The sequence below is a fragment of the Oncorhynchus mykiss genome, chromosome 6 (genome assembly GCF_013265735.2).
Source record: "Oncorhynchus mykiss isolate Arlee chromosome 6, USDA_OmykA_1.1, whole genome shotgun sequence".
Classification (NCBI taxonomy): Eukaryota; Metazoa; Chordata; class Actinopteri; order Salmoniformes; family Salmonidae; genus Oncorhynchus; species Oncorhynchus mykiss.
In genome coordinates, this window is record NC_048570.1 from 95,164,314 (window position 1) to 95,183,150 (window position 18,837).

At 44.5% G+C, this 18,837-nt stretch overlaps 2 protein-coding genes across 2 annotated transcripts in view; both read right to left on the reverse strand.

Annotated features, from left to right (window-relative positions):
* LOC110517419 (OTU domain-containing protein 7A) overlaps nucleotides 1-8,320 on the reverse strand; it is a 173,979-nt gene extending 165,659 nt beyond the window's left edge. Inside the window, exon 1 of the mRNA XM_036981649.1 lies at nucleotides 8,060-8,320. The gene's annotated coding sequence lies outside the window, so the exon portion shown is untranslated. The remainder of the gene's footprint in view (nucleotides 1-8,059) is intronic.
* Nucleotides 8,321-16,220: 7,900 nt separating this feature from the next.
* LOC110526865 (transcription initiation factor IIA subunit 2-like) lies at nucleotides 16,221-18,561 on the reverse strand. Its single transcript, XM_021608054.2, has 4 exons — nucleotides 18,340-18,561; nucleotides 17,575-17,679; nucleotides 16,870-16,996; nucleotides 16,221-16,560 (listed from the first exon to the last, which is right to left on the reverse strand). Exons 1-4 carry the CDS (start codon nucleotides 18,409-18,411, stop codon nucleotides 16,538-16,540), a joined length of 327 nt encoding a protein of 108 aa, XP_021463729.1. The 5' UTR covers nucleotides 18,412-18,561; the 3' UTR covers nucleotides 16,221-16,537.
* Nucleotides 18,562-18,837: the final 276 nt, after the last annotated feature.

An 18,837-nucleotide genomic window follows, 5' to 3' on the forward strand; every position in this document is an offset into this window, starting at 1 on the left:
CACTACATACAAAACAACATCCACTTCCTCTAAGAGGAGGCATCACTATATACAAAACAACATCCACTTCCTCAATAGGAGGCATCACTACATACAAAACAACATCCACTTTGTCTAAGAGGAGGCATCACTACATACAAAACAACATCCACTTCCTCAATAGGAGGCATCACTACATACAAAACAACATCTACTTCCTCTAAGATGAGGCATCACTACATACAAAACAACATCCACTTCCTCTAAGAGGAGGCATCACTACATACAAAACAACATCCACTTCCTCTAAGAGGAGGCATCACTATATACAAAACAACATCCACTTCCTCAATAGGAGGCATCACTACATACAAAACAACATCCACTTCCTCTAAGAGGAGGCATCACTACATACAAAACAACATCCACTTCCTCTAAGAGGAGGCATCACTATATACAAAACAACATCCACTTCCTCAATAGGAGGCATCACTACATACAAAACAACATCCACTTCCTCTAAGAGGAGGCATCACTACATACAAAACAACATCCACTTCCTCAATAGGAGGCATCACTACATACAAAACAACATCCACTTCCTCAATAGGAGGCATCACTACATACAAAACAACATCCACTTCCTCTAAGAGGAGGCATCACTACATACAAAACAACATCCACTTCCTCTAAGAGGAGGCATCACTATATACAAAACAACATCCACTTCCTCTAAGAGGAGGCATCACTACATACAAAACAACATCCACTTCCTCAAGAGGGGGCATCACTACATACAAAACAACATCTACTTCCTCTAAGAGGAGGCATCACTACATACAAAACAACATCTACTTCCTCTAAGAGGAGGCATCACTACATACAAAACAACATCCACTTCCTCAAGAGGAGGCATCACTACATACAAAACAACATCTACTTCCTCAAGAGGAGGCATCACTACATACAAAACAACATCTACTTCCTCTAAGAGGAGGCATCACTACATACAAAACAACATCTACTTCCTCTAAGAGGAGGCATCACTACATACAAAACAACACCCACTTCCTCAAGAGGAGGCATCACTACACGTGACAACATCCATATAAACAGATCTGGGACCAGCCTAACAGACAGCAACATTCCCCTGAGTCTCACCATAACATCCTTATAAACAGATCTGGGACCAGCCTAACAGACAGCAACATGTCCTGAGTCTCAACATAACATCCTTATAAACAGATCTGGGACCAGCCTAACAGACAGCAACATGTCCTGAGTCTCACCATAACATCCTTATAAACAGATCTGGGACCAGCCTAACAGACAGCAACATGTCCTGAGTCTCACCATAACATCCTTATAAACAGATCTGGGACCAGCCTAACAGACAGCAGCAACATGTCCTGAGTCTCAACATAACATCCTTATAAACAGATCTGGGACCAGCCTAACAGACAGCAACATGTCCTGAGTCTCACCATAACATCCTTATAAACAGATCTGGGACCAGCCTAACAGACAGCAACATGTCCTGAGTCTCACCATAACATCCTTATAAACAGATCTGGGACCAGCCTAACAGACAGCAGCAACATGTCCTGAGTCTCAACATAACATCCTTATAAACAGATCTGGGACCAGCCTAACAGACAGCAACATGTCCTGAGTCTCACCATAACATCCTTATAAACAGATCTGGTGCCAGCCTAACAGTCAGCAACATTCCCCTGAAGCTCAACATAACATCCTTATAAACAGATCTGGGACCAGCCTAACAGACAGCAACATGTCCTGAGTCTCACCATAACATCCTTATAAACAGATCTGGGACCAGCCTAACAGTCAGCAACATTCCCCTGAGTCTCAACATAACATCCTTATAAACAGATCTGGGACCAGCCTAACAGACAGCAACATGTCCTGAGTCTCACCATAACATCCTTATAAACAGATCTGGGACCAGCCTAACAGTCAGCAACATTCCCCTGAGTCTCAACATAACATCCTTATAAACAGATCTGGGACCAGCCTAACAGTCAGCGTTGAAACGTTAGCGGGTTCATCACTATAGCGACCCACAACCTCAGAACGGTTACAACACAAAAAGGATGAGGATCAGAACGTTGATTTGAAACGGGCGGAATAAAGGTGCCGTTTTGGGAACGCAGACAAAGTCCTCCAGGGCATGAACTTTCCCTGGAGACACCAATGGGGCGGCAGGGTAGCCTAGTGGTTATAGCGTTCGACTAGTAGCCGGAAGGTTGCAAGTTCAAATCCCTGTCCCTCTCCCTCTGTCGTTCCTCTGTCGTTCTGCCCCTGAACAGGCAGTTAACCCACTGTTCCTAGGCTGTCATTGAAAATAAGAATGTGTTCTTAAACTGACTTAAATAAAGGTCAAAAATTAAAATACTACATACAAAAAAACATTTTCGCATATTATTCTAGTAGCCTGTTCCCAGATCTGTTGATGCTGTCTTGCCAATGCCTATGGTCACATGAATCTAACACAAACAGATCTGGGTCCAGGCTTAAAGACAGCAACGTGTCCTGGTCTCACGTCTTTATGGATTCTCTCCTCTTGAATCACTCAGAAGAGTTCCAGAGTTCCTTGGTGCTGAACTGAGGCGAACAGGAATCCATTCACAAAGCCACAATGGTCATTCCGATGGGTCTCTTTGTGGAGCGAGGAGCAACGGAGCTAGAATTCACTGGGATGTCTGATCCGAGGCCAAGCAGCGTCCCCGGAGTCTCCATGTCCTCAGCACAGTGGTGCAGACTAGACCAAGGAGAAGAATCCCCATGTCCACAGCACAGTGGTACAGTCCAGAGTCCAGACCAAGGAGAAGAACCCCCATGTCCACAGCACAGTGGTACAGTCCAGAGTCCAGACCAAGGAGAACAACCCCCATGTCCTCAGCACAGTGGTACAGACCAGACCAAGGAGAAGAACCCCCATGTCCACAACACAGTGGTACAGTCCAGAGTCCAGACCAAGGAGAACAACCCCCATGTCCTCAGCACAGTGGTACAGACCAGACCAAGGAGAACAACCCCCGTGTCCACAGCACAGTGGTACAGTCCAGACCAAGGAGAATAACCCCCATGTCCACAGCACAGTGGTACAGTCCAGACCAAGGAGAAGAACCCCCATGTCCACAGCACAGTGGTACAGTCCAGAGTCCAGACCAAGGAGAAGAACCCCCATGTCCACAGCACAGTGGTACAGTCCAGACCTAAGAGAAGAAGCATGCCCTGCTAGCCTGGCATCAGATCTATTTGTGCTGTCTTGCCAACTATGCATGAAAACAGCCATAGCAGTTACTGTGGATATACAGCAACAACCAATCTAGAACCCGGCTAATGCCCTGTAGGCTTAGTCAGCATAGTCAGGTGCCTAGACACCTGTTATACACCTGACATATACTGGTTATAACCTGCTATAGGCTCCACTCTCTAGACACCTGTTATACACCTGACATATACTGGTTATAACCTGCAATAGGCTACATCCTCTAGACACCTGTTATACACCTGACATATACTGGTTATAACCTGCTATAGGCTCCACTCTCTAGACACCTGTTATACACCTGACATATACTGGTTATAACCTGCTATAGGCTCCACTCTCTAAACACCACCACAACCTTTTAATGCATTATAAGTAGCTCATAAGGCATTATAACTGTGCTCATAATGCATTATGAAAAGGGCATTCATAGCTAGGAGGTGCTACCGTCCGAGCGTTTCTTCTTCAGGTTTATCCTCCCTCTTTGTGAGAGCCCCCACACCCCCCCCACACCCCCCACCTCCGCACCTCCACCAACCCACCTCCACCCCTCTGCCAACCCCCCTCCACCCCTCAGCCAACCCCCCTCCATCAACCCCCCTCCACCCCTCCACCAACCCCCCTCTGCCAACCCCCACCAACCCCCCTCCACCACTCCACCAACCCCCCTCTGCCAACCCCCACCAACCCCCCTCCACCCCTCTGCCAACCCCCCTCCGCCCCTCTACCAACCCCCCTCTGCCCACTACATGATCTCACATCACTCTAATGCATGCTGCTGGGACCTGACCTAAATCTAGAATAGGATGAGACCCTGCTATGCACACACACACACACACACACACACTCAGACACGGAACACAGAAAACAGGGGAATGACCGTGGCCGAGGTTCCTAGGTAAGAAGTCTGAGTCTTAACTAGTTGGAGTCCATGTTGTAGACAGAGACATAGATGTCATTATATTTAACTAGTTGGAGTCCATGTTGTAGACAGAGACATAGATGTTATTATATTTAACTAGTTGGAGTCCATGTTGTAGACAGAGACATAGATGTTATTATATTTAACTAGTTGGAGTCCATGTTGTAGACAGAGACACAGAAGTCATTATATTTAACTAGTTGGAGTCCATGTTGTAGACAGAGACATAGATGTTATTATATTTAACTAGTTGGAGTCCATGTTGTAGACAGAGACATAGATGTCATTATATTTAAATAGTTGGAGTCCATGTTGTAGACAGAGACATAGATGTTATTATATTTAACTAGTTGGAGTCCATGTTGTAGACAGAGACACAGAAGTCATTATATTTAACTAGTTGGAGTCCATGTTGTAGACAGAGACATAGATGTTATTATATTTAACTAGTTGGAGTCCATGTTGTAGACAGAGACATAGATGTCATTATATTTAACTAGTTGGAGTCCATGTTGTAGACAGAGACATAGATGTTATTATATTTAACTAGTTGGAGTCCATGTTGTATAATTATTACATAATAGTTTGTGTCTGGAGTGGGTGGATGGATCCAGGTACTGGTATGGTCAGGTGGATGGATCCAGGTACTGGTATGGTCAGGTGGGTGGATCCAGGTACTGGTATGGTCAGGTGGATGGACCCAGGTACTGGTATGGTCAGGTGGATGGATGGATCCAGGTACTGGTATGGTCAGGTGGATGGACCCAGGTACTGGTCAGGTGGATGGACCCAGGTACTGGTATGGTCAGGTGGATGGATCCAGGTACTGGTATGGTCAGGTGGATGGATGGATCCAGGTACTGGTATGGTCAGGTGGATGGATGGACCCAGGTGCTGGTATGGTCAGGTGGATGGATCCAGGTACTGGTATGGTCAGGTGGATGGACCCAGGTACTGGTATGGTCAGGTGGATGGACCCAGGTACTGGTATGGTCAGGTGGCTGGATCCAGGTACTGGTCAGGTGGATGGACCCAGGTACTGGTATGGTCAGGTGGCTGGATCCAGGTACTGGTCAGGTGGATGGACCCAGGTACTGGTATGGTCAGGTGGATGGATCCAGGTACTGGTATGGTCAGGTGGATGGATCCAGGTACTGGTCAGGTGGATGGATCCAGGTACTGGTATGGTCAGGTGGATGGATCCAGGTACTGGTCAGGTGGATGGACCCAGGTACTGGTATGGTCAGGTGGATGGATCCAGGTACTGGTCAGGTGGATGGACCCAGGTACTGGTATGGTCAGGTGGATGGATCCAGGTACTGGTATGGTCAGGTGGATGGATCCAGGTACTGGTATAGTCAGGTGGCTGGATCCAGGTACTGGTATGGTCAGGTGGATGGATCCAGGTACTGGTATGGTCAGGTGTATGGATCCAGGTACTGGTATGGTCAGGTGGATGGATCCAGGTACTGGTATGGTCAGGTGGGTGGATCCAGGTGCTGGTATGGTCAGGTGGATGGATCCAGGTACTGGTATGGTCAGGTGGATGGACCCAGGTACTGGTATGGTCAGGTGGATGGATCCAGGTGCTGGTATGGTCAGGTGGATGGATCCAGGTACTGGTATGGTCAGGTGGGTGGACCCAGGTACTGGTATGGTCAGGTGGATGGATCCAGGTACTGGTATGGTCAGGTGGGTGGATGGATCCAGGTACTGGTATGGTCAGGTGGATGGATCCAGGTACTGGTATGGTCAGGTGGATGGATCCAGGTACTGGTATGGTCAGGTGGATGGATCCAGGTACTGGTATGGTCAGGTGGATGGATCCAGGTACTGGTCAGGTGGATGGACCCAGGTACTGGTATGGTCAGGTGGATGGATCCAGGTACTGGTATGGTCAGGTGGATGGATCCAGGTACTGGTATGGTCAGGTGGGTGGATGGATCCAGGTACTGGTATGGTCAGGTGGATGGATGGATCCAGGTACTGGTATGGTCAGGTGGATGGATGGATCCAGGTACTGGTATGGTCAGGTGGATGGATCCAGGTACTGGTATGGTCAGGTGGATGGATGGATCCAGGTACTGGTATGGTCAAGTGGATGGATGGATCCAGGTACTGGTATGGTCAGGTGGATGGATGGATCCAGGTACTGGTATGGTCAGGTGGATGGATCCAGGTACTGGTATGGTCAGGTGGATGGATGGATCCAGGTACTGGTATGGTCAGGTGGATGGATGGATCCAGGTACTGGTATGGTCAGGTGGATGGATCCAGGTACTGGTATGGTCAGGTGGATGGATGGATCCAGGTACTGGTATGGTCAAGTGGGTGGATCCAGGTACTGGTATGGTCAGGTGGATGGACCCAGGTACTGGTATGGTCAGGTGGGTGGCCTCAGGTGGTGAAGCATCAACACATGGTGTAAACGTATATATAGTAAACACTACGCTAGTCAGATTCCCAAAACCCTATGCTATGGAAATACTAGACAACAACACAACACTTGAACAGATATGCGGTACCTCATGCAACTAGAATACACAATGTAGCTAGGTGTACACAATAACAGACAGACAGACAGACAGACAGACGAGAGAGACAGACAGACGAGAGACAGACAGACAGACAGACAGACAGACAGACAGACAGACAGACAGACAGACAGACGAGAGACAGACAGACGACAGACAGACAGACAGACAGACAGACAGACAGACCATTGTCAACAGATGAAATGGAAAATATGAGGACGTCGATGACATGTCCCAGCATCATTATAGCCAATAGACTGTCACAGAACAACGCGGCTAGCCAATCACTTCACAGAAAGGAAATAACAAGACTGCAATTCCATAGCAGTGATCCAGCAACCACATCCTCCTGACAATGAAGGCCTTTACAAGTATGTGTTACTTTATCATGATACGCGGAGCCATTTGAAATGACGACTGAACTCAAGACACACAACGACGTCTGACTATTATTACAGCGATACCTATCGTTTACTCAGGCCTATAAACCATGGTCCAACGGTTTTATATACTGTATATAAATATATACATATATCCTATAGATGCTGGTCGTCGACAAAAGAAGGCAGAACAATCTATTAAATCGGTGCACAGTTAAATGCAGGCCTGCCTATCTGTGCGTTTTGTGTCGCAGAATTAAACAAAGTCACATTAAGGTTACAAATAATGTATGGAGCGACAGGTATCAGGGATGTCTCGTGCTATAGCAGGAGTGTGATTACACAACCTCTATATTGTGTTTTCTGGATGAATTGTGTGTGTGTGTGTTTGTTTACGCGTGGTCTATTCCTATGCTCAACGACATGTTACGTAGACTACCGTGTTGTATGAGACTGTCTTTACACTAAAGGTTACGTACTGTAGGCTGCTCCCCGAATTGAATCATCACATTACTCAGAGCGTGTAGCCTACGTTGTGTAGCCTAGGTCCTACCATCCTCATGAAACGATAATGCTCTGTTCCTTTCATGACAGAAAAACAACGACGGGGGGGGCCTATAAAATATCACATTCGGTTCACCCTGGCCCCCCCCAAAAAAAAAATCACACGGTGTTTACCTTGAAAAAAGGCCACACTGTTGAGATTGATATCTCTTTGTACCATTCTCCACAAATATCACTTGCATTTGCCAATCTCATCATAGGCTACGGTATAGGTTATCTAGTCAATATAATAACAAATGAATCCAAAACCGTGCATAGACTCGACATGCAAATCTACCGGACCAACCGGGTGCACCTGCCTAACGGAAGGAAAAAGAATGACAGCATAAATGATTTACTATATCCAGATATATATAGTATTACATCCACATAGGCATCAACTCACCGTGTATTTTAAGTCACTGTCTCCCGTCATTATTTGTTTAATCCCCACTGGTCCTTTGTGTCTCTGTGTGTTTCGTGTTTGTATTTTCCCTGTGTGATAAACATGCCCGCCAGACGGGGTCTGTGCTCCTCTCATCCGCCTGCCGTCATTCTGTCTCTATCTCCGCCTGCTGCTGCAGCACGAGCACTAAAGTCACTCCCACCGTTCCATTCCACAGCATGACGTCAAGGATCAACAGCGTCCACCCCTCCTTTAATAATGCCATTGACTATCTCCCTTTCCTCTCTCTCTCTCTCTCTCTCTTTCTCTCACTGTCTCTGTCTCTCTCTGTCGCGCAGTGTCTCTCTGTCTACCGAATTCAGAACCCGCCGGCCGGTTTGGGCGCTTGTCTGGTTGTAGCCTTAAACCAACATCATTTAGGAGACGGGATTCTTCTGGAGTAGTGTGGCGGTTATATAAATGGCGCTGGTACTTATACAATATATTACCATGGTAACACTAGGCTTCATTATCACAGCAGAGGGACTCACCAGTGGATGGCGCTTTGTCTGGTCCCGGCTGGCGGAACGACCGTGGAAAGACAATGCCGTCGTCATGTTCTCGAGTGGCTGGCTACATTGTTGCTCTGTACATCAATGGCATTGTTCTGTATTTGAATGGCTGATGACGTGCAGTGGAGCGATAACCATGGGCTACTGTAGTCTCACATTTGAAAACAAATATATATATATATATATATATATATATATATATATATATATATATATAATTCTAGTCCTGTCTGTGTAGTCATTCGTTTAAATTGTTAGCCCGAAAAAAATGTAATTAAAAAAACAGAAATAGGGACTAAACGCATATACGTTAATGTCTTACCAGCCAATCACCAGTTGATGTGTGCCTGATGTCTCATTGTGGACAGAAATGACACATGTATTTTTTTCATTTGACTAGTCAGTTAAGAACAAATTATTATTTTCAATGACGGCCTAGAAACAGTGAGTTAACTGCCTGTTCAGGGGCAGAACGACAGATTTGTACCTTGTCAGCTCGGGGATTCTAGGCTACCTGTTGGTTACTAGTCCAACGCTCTAACCACTAGGCTACCTGTTGGTTACTAGTCCAACACTCTAACCACTAGGCTACCTGCTGGTTACTAGTACAACACTCTAACCACTAGTCTACCTGCTGGTTACTGGCCCAACGCTCTAACCACTAGGCTATCTGTTGGTTACTAGTCCAACACTCTAACCACTAGGCTACCTGCTGGTTACTAGTCCAACACTCTAACCACTAGGCTACCTGCTGGTTACAAGTCCAACGCTCTAACCACTAGGCTACCTGCTGGTTACTAGTCCAATGCTCTAACCACTAGGCTACCTGCTGGTTACTAGTCCAACGCTCTAACCACTAGGCTACCTGCTGGTTACTAGTCCAATGCTCTAACCACTAGGCTACCTTCTGGTTACTAGTCCAATGCTCTAACCACTAGTCTACCTGCTGGTTACTAGTCCAACGCTCTAACCACTAGGCTACCTGCTGGTTACTAGTCCAATGCTCTAACCACTAGGCTACCTGATGGTTACTAGTCCAACACTCTAACCACTAGGCTACCTGCTTGTTACTAGTCCAACGCTCTAACCACTAGTCTACCTGCTGGTTACTAGTCCAATGCTCTAACCACTAGTCTACCTGCTGGTTACTAGTCCAACGCTCTAACCACTAGGCTACCTGCTGGACTAGTAACCAGCAGGTAGTCTAGTGGTTAGAGTGTTGGACTAGTAACCAGCAGGTAGCCTAGTGGTTAGAGTGTTGGACTAGTAACCAGCAGGTAGCCTAGTGGTTAGAGTGTTGGACTAGTAACCAACAGGTAGCCTAGTGGTTAGAGTGTTGGACTATTAACCAGCAGGTAGCCTAGTGGTTAGAGTGTTGGACTAGTAACCAGCAGGTAGCCTAGTGGTTAGAGTGTTGGACTAGTAACCAGCAGGTAGCCTAGTGGTTAGAGTGTTGGACTAGTAACCAGCAGGTAGCCTAGTGGTTAGAGTGTTGGACTAGTAACCAACAGGTAGCCTAGTGGTTAGAGTGTTGGACTATTAACCAGCAGGTAGCCTAGTGGTTAGAGTGTTGGACTAGTAACCAGCAGGTAGCCTAGTGGTTAGAGTGTTGGACTAGTAACCAGCAGGTAGCCTAGTGGTTAGAGTGTTGGACTAGTAACCAACAGGTAGCCTAGTGGTTAGAGTGTTGGACTATTAACCAGCAGGTAGCCTAGTGGTTAGAGTGTTGGACTAGTAACCAGCAGGTAGCCTAGTGGTTAGAGTGTTGGACTAGTAACCAGCAGGTAGCCTAGTGGTTAGAGTGTTGGACTAGTAACCAGCAGGTAGCCTAGTGGTTAGAGTGTTGGACTAGTAACCAGCAGGTAGCCTAGTGGTTAGAGTGTTGGACTAGTAATCGGAAGGTTTCAAGTTCAAACTCCTGAGCTGACAAAGTACAAATCTGTTGTTCTTCCCATGAACAGGCAGTTAACCCACTAGGCCATCATTGAAAACAAGAATTTGTTCTTAACTGACTTGCCTAGTTAAATAAAGGTAAAATAAATAGCCTAGTCAGGTCCAAAATTATTGGCACCGTTGATGAGTGAAAAATGCTTATTTGCTCTAAAAATTGTGAAATTATATTATTTTATACAAACATAATTTCTCAGAGAAAGACATTTTTGTTAAACAAGTAATGCGTTTTCCTCTCTGGAAAAAAAAGAGGTAAAAATTATTGTCACCCGTTGTTTTCAATACCTCGCCATGATAACTGCACCGAGTCTTTTTCCTAAAAAATCTCTACTGAGATTAGAGAAAACTTTGGGAGGAATCTTAGACCTTATTCCTCCATACAGAATCTGTCTAGATCCTTGATATCCTTCGTCTGCTCTTATGGACCGTCCTCTTCAATGGACCGTCCATGAGGCTCAGATGACCATTGCGAAAATGTTGATTTAGTCGTCAATTTCTTTGTGAAATTTCATGTGTGCTATTATCTTGCTGGAAGATCCACTTGCAGGCAGAGGAAACCAGGTTTTTTTGGCTAAAATGTTCTGGTACTGGGTAAAGTTCATGATGCCGTTGACCCTAACAAGGACCTCAGGACCAGTGGAAGCAAAATATCCCCAAAACATCAAAAATCTACCACCATATTTTACAGTAGGTGTGGGGGGGGGTTTCTTTTCTGCTTATCACATCCTTTCTTTCAACACCAAACCCTGTCCGAAGAGCTCTGTTTTCATGTGATCTGACCATAACACCGAATCCAATTACATTTGTTGGATGACATGAAAATAGCAATAACAATATTCATATTGTCTATAGACTACTAACTTGGCCATTTGAAACTTCATTATGAGCGGTCTCTTTTTGTCCTAGTCATATAGTCAATCCTCCCTTCTTGTCATGTGATATTCAGCTTTATAATGCCATTCGCTCCTAGTCATATAGTCAAACCTCTCTTCCTGTCATGTGATATTCAGCTTTATAATGCCATTCGCTCCTAGTCATATAGTCAAACCTCTCTTCCTGTCATGTGATATTCAGCTTTATAATGCCATTCGCTCCTACTCGTTCAGTCAACCCTCTCTTCCTGTCATGTGATATTCAGCTTTATAATGCCATTCGCTCCTACTCGTTCAGTCAACCCTCTCTTCCTGTCATGTGATACTCAGCTTTATAATGCCATTCGCTCCTACTCGTTCAGTCAACCCTCTCTTCCTGTCATGTGATATTCAGCTTTATAATGCCATTCGCTCCTACTCGTTCAGTCAACCCTCTCTTCCTGTCATGTGATATTCAGCTTTATAATGCCATTCGCACCTACTCGTTCAGTCAACCCTCTCTTCCTGTCATGTGATATTCAGCTTTATAATGCCATTCGCTCCTACTCGTTCAGTCAACCCTCTCTTCCTGTCATGTGATATTCAGCTTTATAATGCCATTCGCTCCTACTCGTTCAGTCAACCCTCTCTTCCTGTCATGTGATATTCAGCTTTACAATGCCATTCGCTCCTACTCGTTCAGTCAACCCTCTCTTCCTGTCATGTGATATCCAGCTTTATAATGCCATTCGCTCCTACTCAGTCAACCCTCTCTTCCTGTCATGTGATATTCAGCTTTATAATGCCATTACAACACGACAGTACGTTGGAGTGGGAAACACTACTCTAAAACGGACTCCTCATCAGTCTTCTCATCTGGGCAGTCATCTTTCCCCCGATCCTTCTCCTAGTGATTTGGGTCACAGCTGGTCTGCCAGAGGGAATGTGAGTTGGTACCTTGGCCTGGCTGAGTGGTGAGAGGACTGGGTCACAGCTGGTCTGCCAGAGGGAATGTGAGGTGGGGTGGGGAGGGTGAGTGGTGAGAGAAACAATTGCATAGGCAAGATGCAGTAGATGGTATAGAGTACAGTATATACATATTAGATGAGTAATGTAGGGTATGTAAACATTATATTAAGTAGCTAGTGATATATTTTACATCAATTTCCATTATTAAAGTGGCTGGAGTTGAGTCAGTGTGTTGGCAGCAGCCACTCAATGTTAGTGGTGGCTGTTTAACAGTCTGATGGCCTTGAGATAGAAGCTGCTTTTCAGTCTCTCGGTCCCAGCTTTGATGCACCTGTACTGACCTCGCCTTCTGGATGATAGCGGGGTGAACAGGCCTTCACTCCTGCTTGGCAGTTGTCCCACAGCATAACCAGCCACTAGCCTGGCTGAATACTGTCCAGGAAGACAAGGCATGACAACGATAGAAGTGGCTAAATCATGTATAGTGTAGAGGACTAACCATCACAGCCGTATTGTGGCACAATACCTTTGTACAACCCCCCATTCTATATAACTGAACTAAAGGCAACCCCCATTCTATATAACTGAACTAAAGGCAACCCCCATTCTATATAACTGAACTAAAGACAACCCCCATTCTATATAACTGAACTAAAGACAACCCCCATTCTATACAACTGAACTAAAGACAACCCCCATTCTATATAACTGAACTAAAGACAACCCCCATTCTATACAACTGAACTAAAGACAACCCCCATTCTATATAACTGAACTAAAGGCAACCCCCATTCTATATAACTGAACTAAAGACAACCCCCATTCTATATAACTGAACTAAAGGCAACCCCCATTCTATATAACTGAACTAAAGACAACCCCAATTCTATTTAACTAAAGACAACCCCAATTCTATATAACTAAAGACAACCCCCATTCTATATAACTGAACTAAAGACAACCCCAATTCTATTTAACTAAAGACAACCCCCATTCTATATAACTGAACTAAAGACAACCCCCATTCTATATAACTGAACTAAAGACAACCCCCATTCTATATAACTGAACTAAAGACAACCCCAATTCTATTTAACTAAAGACAACCCCCATTCTATATAACTAAAGACAACCCCCATTCTATATGACTGAACTAAAGGACTGTCGCCCCGTAGCACAGATTTCATATGTATATACTGTGTTCTAGTCAAGGACATTCCTATGTATCTTTTGCTATGTACTCTATCCTACAGATATACTATATATATATATTCTATCCACACTGTCCATGTCTTTACATCCCATCACAACATACGAATTTATACTAGATATACTATATATATTCTATCCACACTGTCCATGTCTATACATCCCATCACAACATACATATTTATCCTACAGATATACTATATACACTGCTCAAAAAAATAAAGGGAACACTAAAATAACACATCCTAGATCTGAATGAATGAAATATTCTTATTAAATACTTTTTCCTTTACATAGTTGAATGTGCTGACAACAAAAATCACGCAAAAATTATCAATGGAAATCAAATTTATTAACCCATGGAGGTCTGGATTTGGAGTCACACTCAAAATTAAAGTGGAAAACCACACTACAGGCTGATCCAACTTTGATGTAATGTCCTTAAAACAAGTCAAAATGAGGCTCAGTAGTGTGTGTGGCCTCCACGTGCCTGTATGACCTCCCTACAACGCCTGGGCATGCTCCTGGTGAGGTGGCGGATGGTCTCCTGAGGGATCTCCTCCCAGACCTGGACTAAAGCATCCGCCAACTCCTGGACAGTCTGTGGTGCAACGTGGCGTTGGTAGATGGAGCGAGACATGATGTCCCAGATGTGCTCAATTGGATTCAGTTCTGGGGAACAGGCGGGCCCAGTCCATAGCATCAAGGCCTTCCTCTTGCAGGAACTGCTGACACACTCCAGCCACATGAGGTCTAGCATTGTCTTGCATTAGGAGGAACCCAGGGCCAACCGCACCAGCATATGGTCTCACAAGGGGTCTGAGGATCTCATCTCGGTACCTACTGGCAGTCAAGCTACCTCTGGCAAGCATATGGAGGGCTGTGCGGCCCCCCAAAGAAATGCCACCCCACACCATGGCTGACCCACCGCCAAACCGGTCATGCTGGAGGATGTTGCAGGCAGCAGAACATTCTCCACGGCGTCTCCAGACTGTCACATGTGCTCAGTGTGAACCTGCTTTCATCTGTGAAGAGCACAGGGCACCAGTGGCGAATTTGCCAATCTTGGTGTTCTCTGGCAAATGCAAAAAGTCCTGCACGGTGTTGGGCTGTAAGCACAACCCCCACCTGTGGACGTCGGGCCCTCATACCACCCTCATGGAGTCTGTTTCTGACCGTTTGAGCAGACACATGCACATTTGTGGCCTGCTGGAGGTCATTTTGCAGGGCTCTGGCAGTGCTCCTCCTGCTCCTCCTTGCACAAAGGCGGAGGTAGCGGTCCTGCTGCTGGGTTGTTGCCCTCCTACGGCCTCCTCCACATCTCCTGATGTACTGGCCTGTCTCCTGGTAGCGCCTCCATGCTCTGGACACTACGCTGTCAGACACAGCAAACCTTCTTGCCACAGCTCGCATTGATGTGCCATCCTGGATGAGCTGCACTACCTGAGCCACTTGTGTGGGTTGTAGACTCCGTCTCATGCAACCACTAGAGTGAAAGCACCGCCAGCATTCAAAAGTGACCAAAACATCAGCCAGGAAGCATAGGAACTGAGAAGTGGTCTGTGGTCACCACCTGCAGAACCACTCCTTTATTGGGGGTGTCTTGCTAAATGCCTATAATTTCCACCTGTTGTCTATTCCATTTGCACAACAGCATGTGACATTTATTGTCAATCAGTGTTGCTTCCTAAGTGGACAGTTTGATTTCACAGAAGTGTGATTGACTTGGAGTTACATTGTGTTGTTTAAGTGTTATTTTTTTGAGCAGTGTATATTCTATCCACACTGTCCAAGTCTATACATCCCATCACACATACATATTTATCCTACAGACTCCAACATCATTCATCCTAATATTTATACATTTCTTAATTCCATTATTTTCCTTATAGATGTGTGTATTGTTAGATATTACTGCACTGCTAGGAACATAAAGCATTTCACTACCCCTGCAATAACATCTGCTAAATGTGTATGTGACCAATACAATCTGCTAAATGTGAATGGACCAATAACATCTGCTGAATGTGAACGGACCAATAACATCTGCTGAATGTGAACGGACCAATAACATCTGCTGAATGTGAACGGACCAATAACATCTGCTGAATGTGAACGGACCAATAACATCTGCTGAATGTGAACGGACCAATAACATCTGCTAAATGTGTACGGACCAATAACATCTGCTAAATGTGTACGGACCAATAACATCTGATAAATCTGAACGGACCAATAACATCTGATAAGCTTCTATCCAAAGAACAGACAGTGGATAGCAAGTAAGACCAATAGTGAGACCAACAGTGAGATCAATAGTGAGACCAACAGTAAGACCAACAGTAAGACCAACAGTAAGACCAATAGTGAGTCCAATAGTAAGTCCAACAGTGAGACCAATAATGAGACCAATAGTAAGACAATTGCAGTTGAAGCAGAGCCTTTATAGAGCAAGTCGTTGTCAAGGGGGCGGTCACGTGTGTTTTAGGAGCAGAGGATCCAAGATCACTCCGTTGTGGACGAGTGAGGAAGGAAGCTATACTGTTTTGTTTAAAAAAATAAAATAAAATAAAACACAGTGACACGACATCTGTTTCAAATGCAGTTTGTCCCCCAGAAATAAAATCACCATATTTTAAATAAAAGTTTATTAAAGGTTAACGAGCTCAACAACAGTAACTAAACTGAAAAGGCAGTTCTAAGAAACACATTTATTTAAAAAAAAAAGTAATGCAAGCAAATATCCCAAGGCCTTGACTGGTCCATTCACGCCCATTGATTCAGATGGTCGTATATATACACACACACACACAAGGGTTTAAGTGTATCTTCTTCACAGCCATTACTGTAATAAGTTATATATATACAGTCCTGTCTGTCTGTGATATGGGGTGGTCTCTCTCCACCCTCTTCATCAGTAACGTCTCAGCGGATGCCATCGTCTTCGTTCACTCTGCAGCATTGCCCGTGTCTGATAAGAGAAAAGAAGCTGGGCAGGTTAGTAATGGTGATACATTGTGCATATTTCAAATGAGAATCTGCATCAAAATCAAACTACGGTGTGAGAAATAGTAATTCACTTGGTCTTATACTTGGAAAGCGAAGTGTGTAATCTAGTTCTAACCGAGTCTGTTTGAAGATGAAGAGAAAATGGCCTGAGAGAGAGAGAGAGACAGAGAGAGACAGACAGAGAGAGACAGAGAGAGACAGAGAGAGACAGAGAGAGAGAGAGAGAGACAGAGAGAGAGACAGAGAGAGAGACAGAGAGAGTTGAACCTACTTTTCCCATCGCAGGCAACGATCTTGACTTTGTCCACCTTGACCAGATCTGTCACTTCCCTGAACTCCACGTCATTCAGAACGAAGGTCCACACGTTGTCACAGAATCTATAGGTGTTTAGTGACCCCTAGAGGCCAGAGAATGTTACAACACATTAAAAAAAGTGTAGAAAAGCAGAATGGCATTTCAACCATTATTAATAAAAACATACAGCTATGATTTCAGCTCTTTTTCAACCAGGGATGGACCAACTTATCTGCAAGGCTTGTGTGGGTGAAGGCTTTTGCTCCAGACAAAAAACAGTCATCTGTTTCCAACTAACCAAATTGTGTACATATCCATTATATTACATTCTACCTACTACTTATTTGACTTTGATTATATTGATATTGTACAGTAAACATTATGCTGCACCGTTTACACCAGTTGGAAACTGTGTACGTGACGAATACACTGATTTAACCATAACCTTCAATACAGTCTTTGTTGAATCAGCTGTGATGTTGCTTTGGCTAGAGAGAAAGCCTGCACCTTTTCTGTTCCAGCCCGTATTTGTCCCCCCCTCCTTTTTTTAAGGTAGGTGCAAATATAATTAGTCCAAACAGTTGTGTTTTGCCCATGAAAACAAGAGTTTCTATTAGACAAATTCAGATCGGTCTCTTCCTCGTTTCGTTTGCTTCCTAGTGAACACAAGCCAGTCCTCACCTTGAAGTTGACCCTGTTGCGAACCCGGTTGGCCAGCGCCGTGTTGATGGCTTTGTCAAACTGGAGGAGAACCTGAAGCGCCAACTGAGGAGTGATCTGTTGGGTCTGGGGGGGAAAAAAAGGGGGAAACAACCGTTTTTCCATTTAATCATGACTCAAGTTTAACATTGTAAGAAATATATACCTAGCTACTGTTTTCAGATGAGTAGCTAACAGTAGCTGGTAAAGTAATGTAGCTAGTGATTGAGAAGTGCTGGAGTGAGGCTTGAACCAGAAATCATGAGTTTATTGAGCTAATCACCAGTCACTAGTCGCGCATGCGCGTATAATAGCTAACTAATGAGCCAGTAACTAGCAATACAAATGTAGTGAATCCAAAGAACGTTACTCATCACCACTGACTTCGGTGAAACACATTAGCCAGCTTAATTTAGTCAATCAAAACTGAACCTGTAAATGAGGTTTCTAGAACAATTATTTTAGCTTCTTGGTTCAAATCAGACGTCACTGCAGCCAGTTATGGAGATGCTTCTTGTTAGCATGGCTAACTAGTTAGCTAGCTATGTCGAAGACGAGAAGGGAAACTAGGTTAGCTAACCAGTTATTTCTAGTGAAAGATAAAACCCGTTTTTTCAGATAACGAAGTTAACGATGAATGTGGCTTCATAATTAGTTAACTTAACTTGCTATCCTAAAACAAAGTGCAACAAGATCACGTTAGCTAATTATCTAGCTATCTTGGACGCTAGCATAGCTGCAGTTTACCTGAATTAGCTCGTCAAGACTCTCTTGCAGACTGTTTCCTAGCGTCGTATTTCTGTAGAGCTGGTATGCCATTGTAATAATTAATTTTACTAGTAAGATTGTGCACAATTCACTACCAAAATACAATTTACTAGAGGAATTTAACCGACAAAAAACACTGTGTTTTCAGAAACGGACCTGTGAGCCCCCGACTACGGAACACCGCGGAGAACAAACACAATTGCGTTTCGTATATTTCCCCAACCCCAGAAAGCCTTTATACCGGTTAAACCCGCTAGATGGGAGCAGACGACAGAAGAACAGGGTGACTCAGTGGAATTGTATCTGTACCGTAGAAAGAAAAGTGTGTAAGAGTACCGTTATCTGTGGATAAGAGCCTGAAGACACTATTGATTGTGTATAATGTTTTAATTGACAGACAACAGGTTTGTGTCAATGCAATATATTGATATTTTTTTAAAGTATATATATATATATTTTTAAATTATACAATTATCA

Bases quoted from the DNA above. Each gene is read 5' to 3' on its own strand.
- LOC110526865 (XM_021608054.2), bottom strand. From the start codon at position 18,411: ATGGCATACCAGCTCTACAGAAATACGACGCTAGGAAACAGTCTGCAA. The intron at 17,680-18,339 runs GTAAACTGCAGC...TTTCCCCCCCAG, and splicing joins GTCTTGACGAGCTAATTCAG to ACCCAACAGATCACTCCTCA. The intron at 16,561-16,869 runs GTAGGTTCAACT...TTCTCTTATCAG, and splicing joins CGTTGCCTGCGATGGGAAAA to ACACGGGCAATGCTGCAGAG.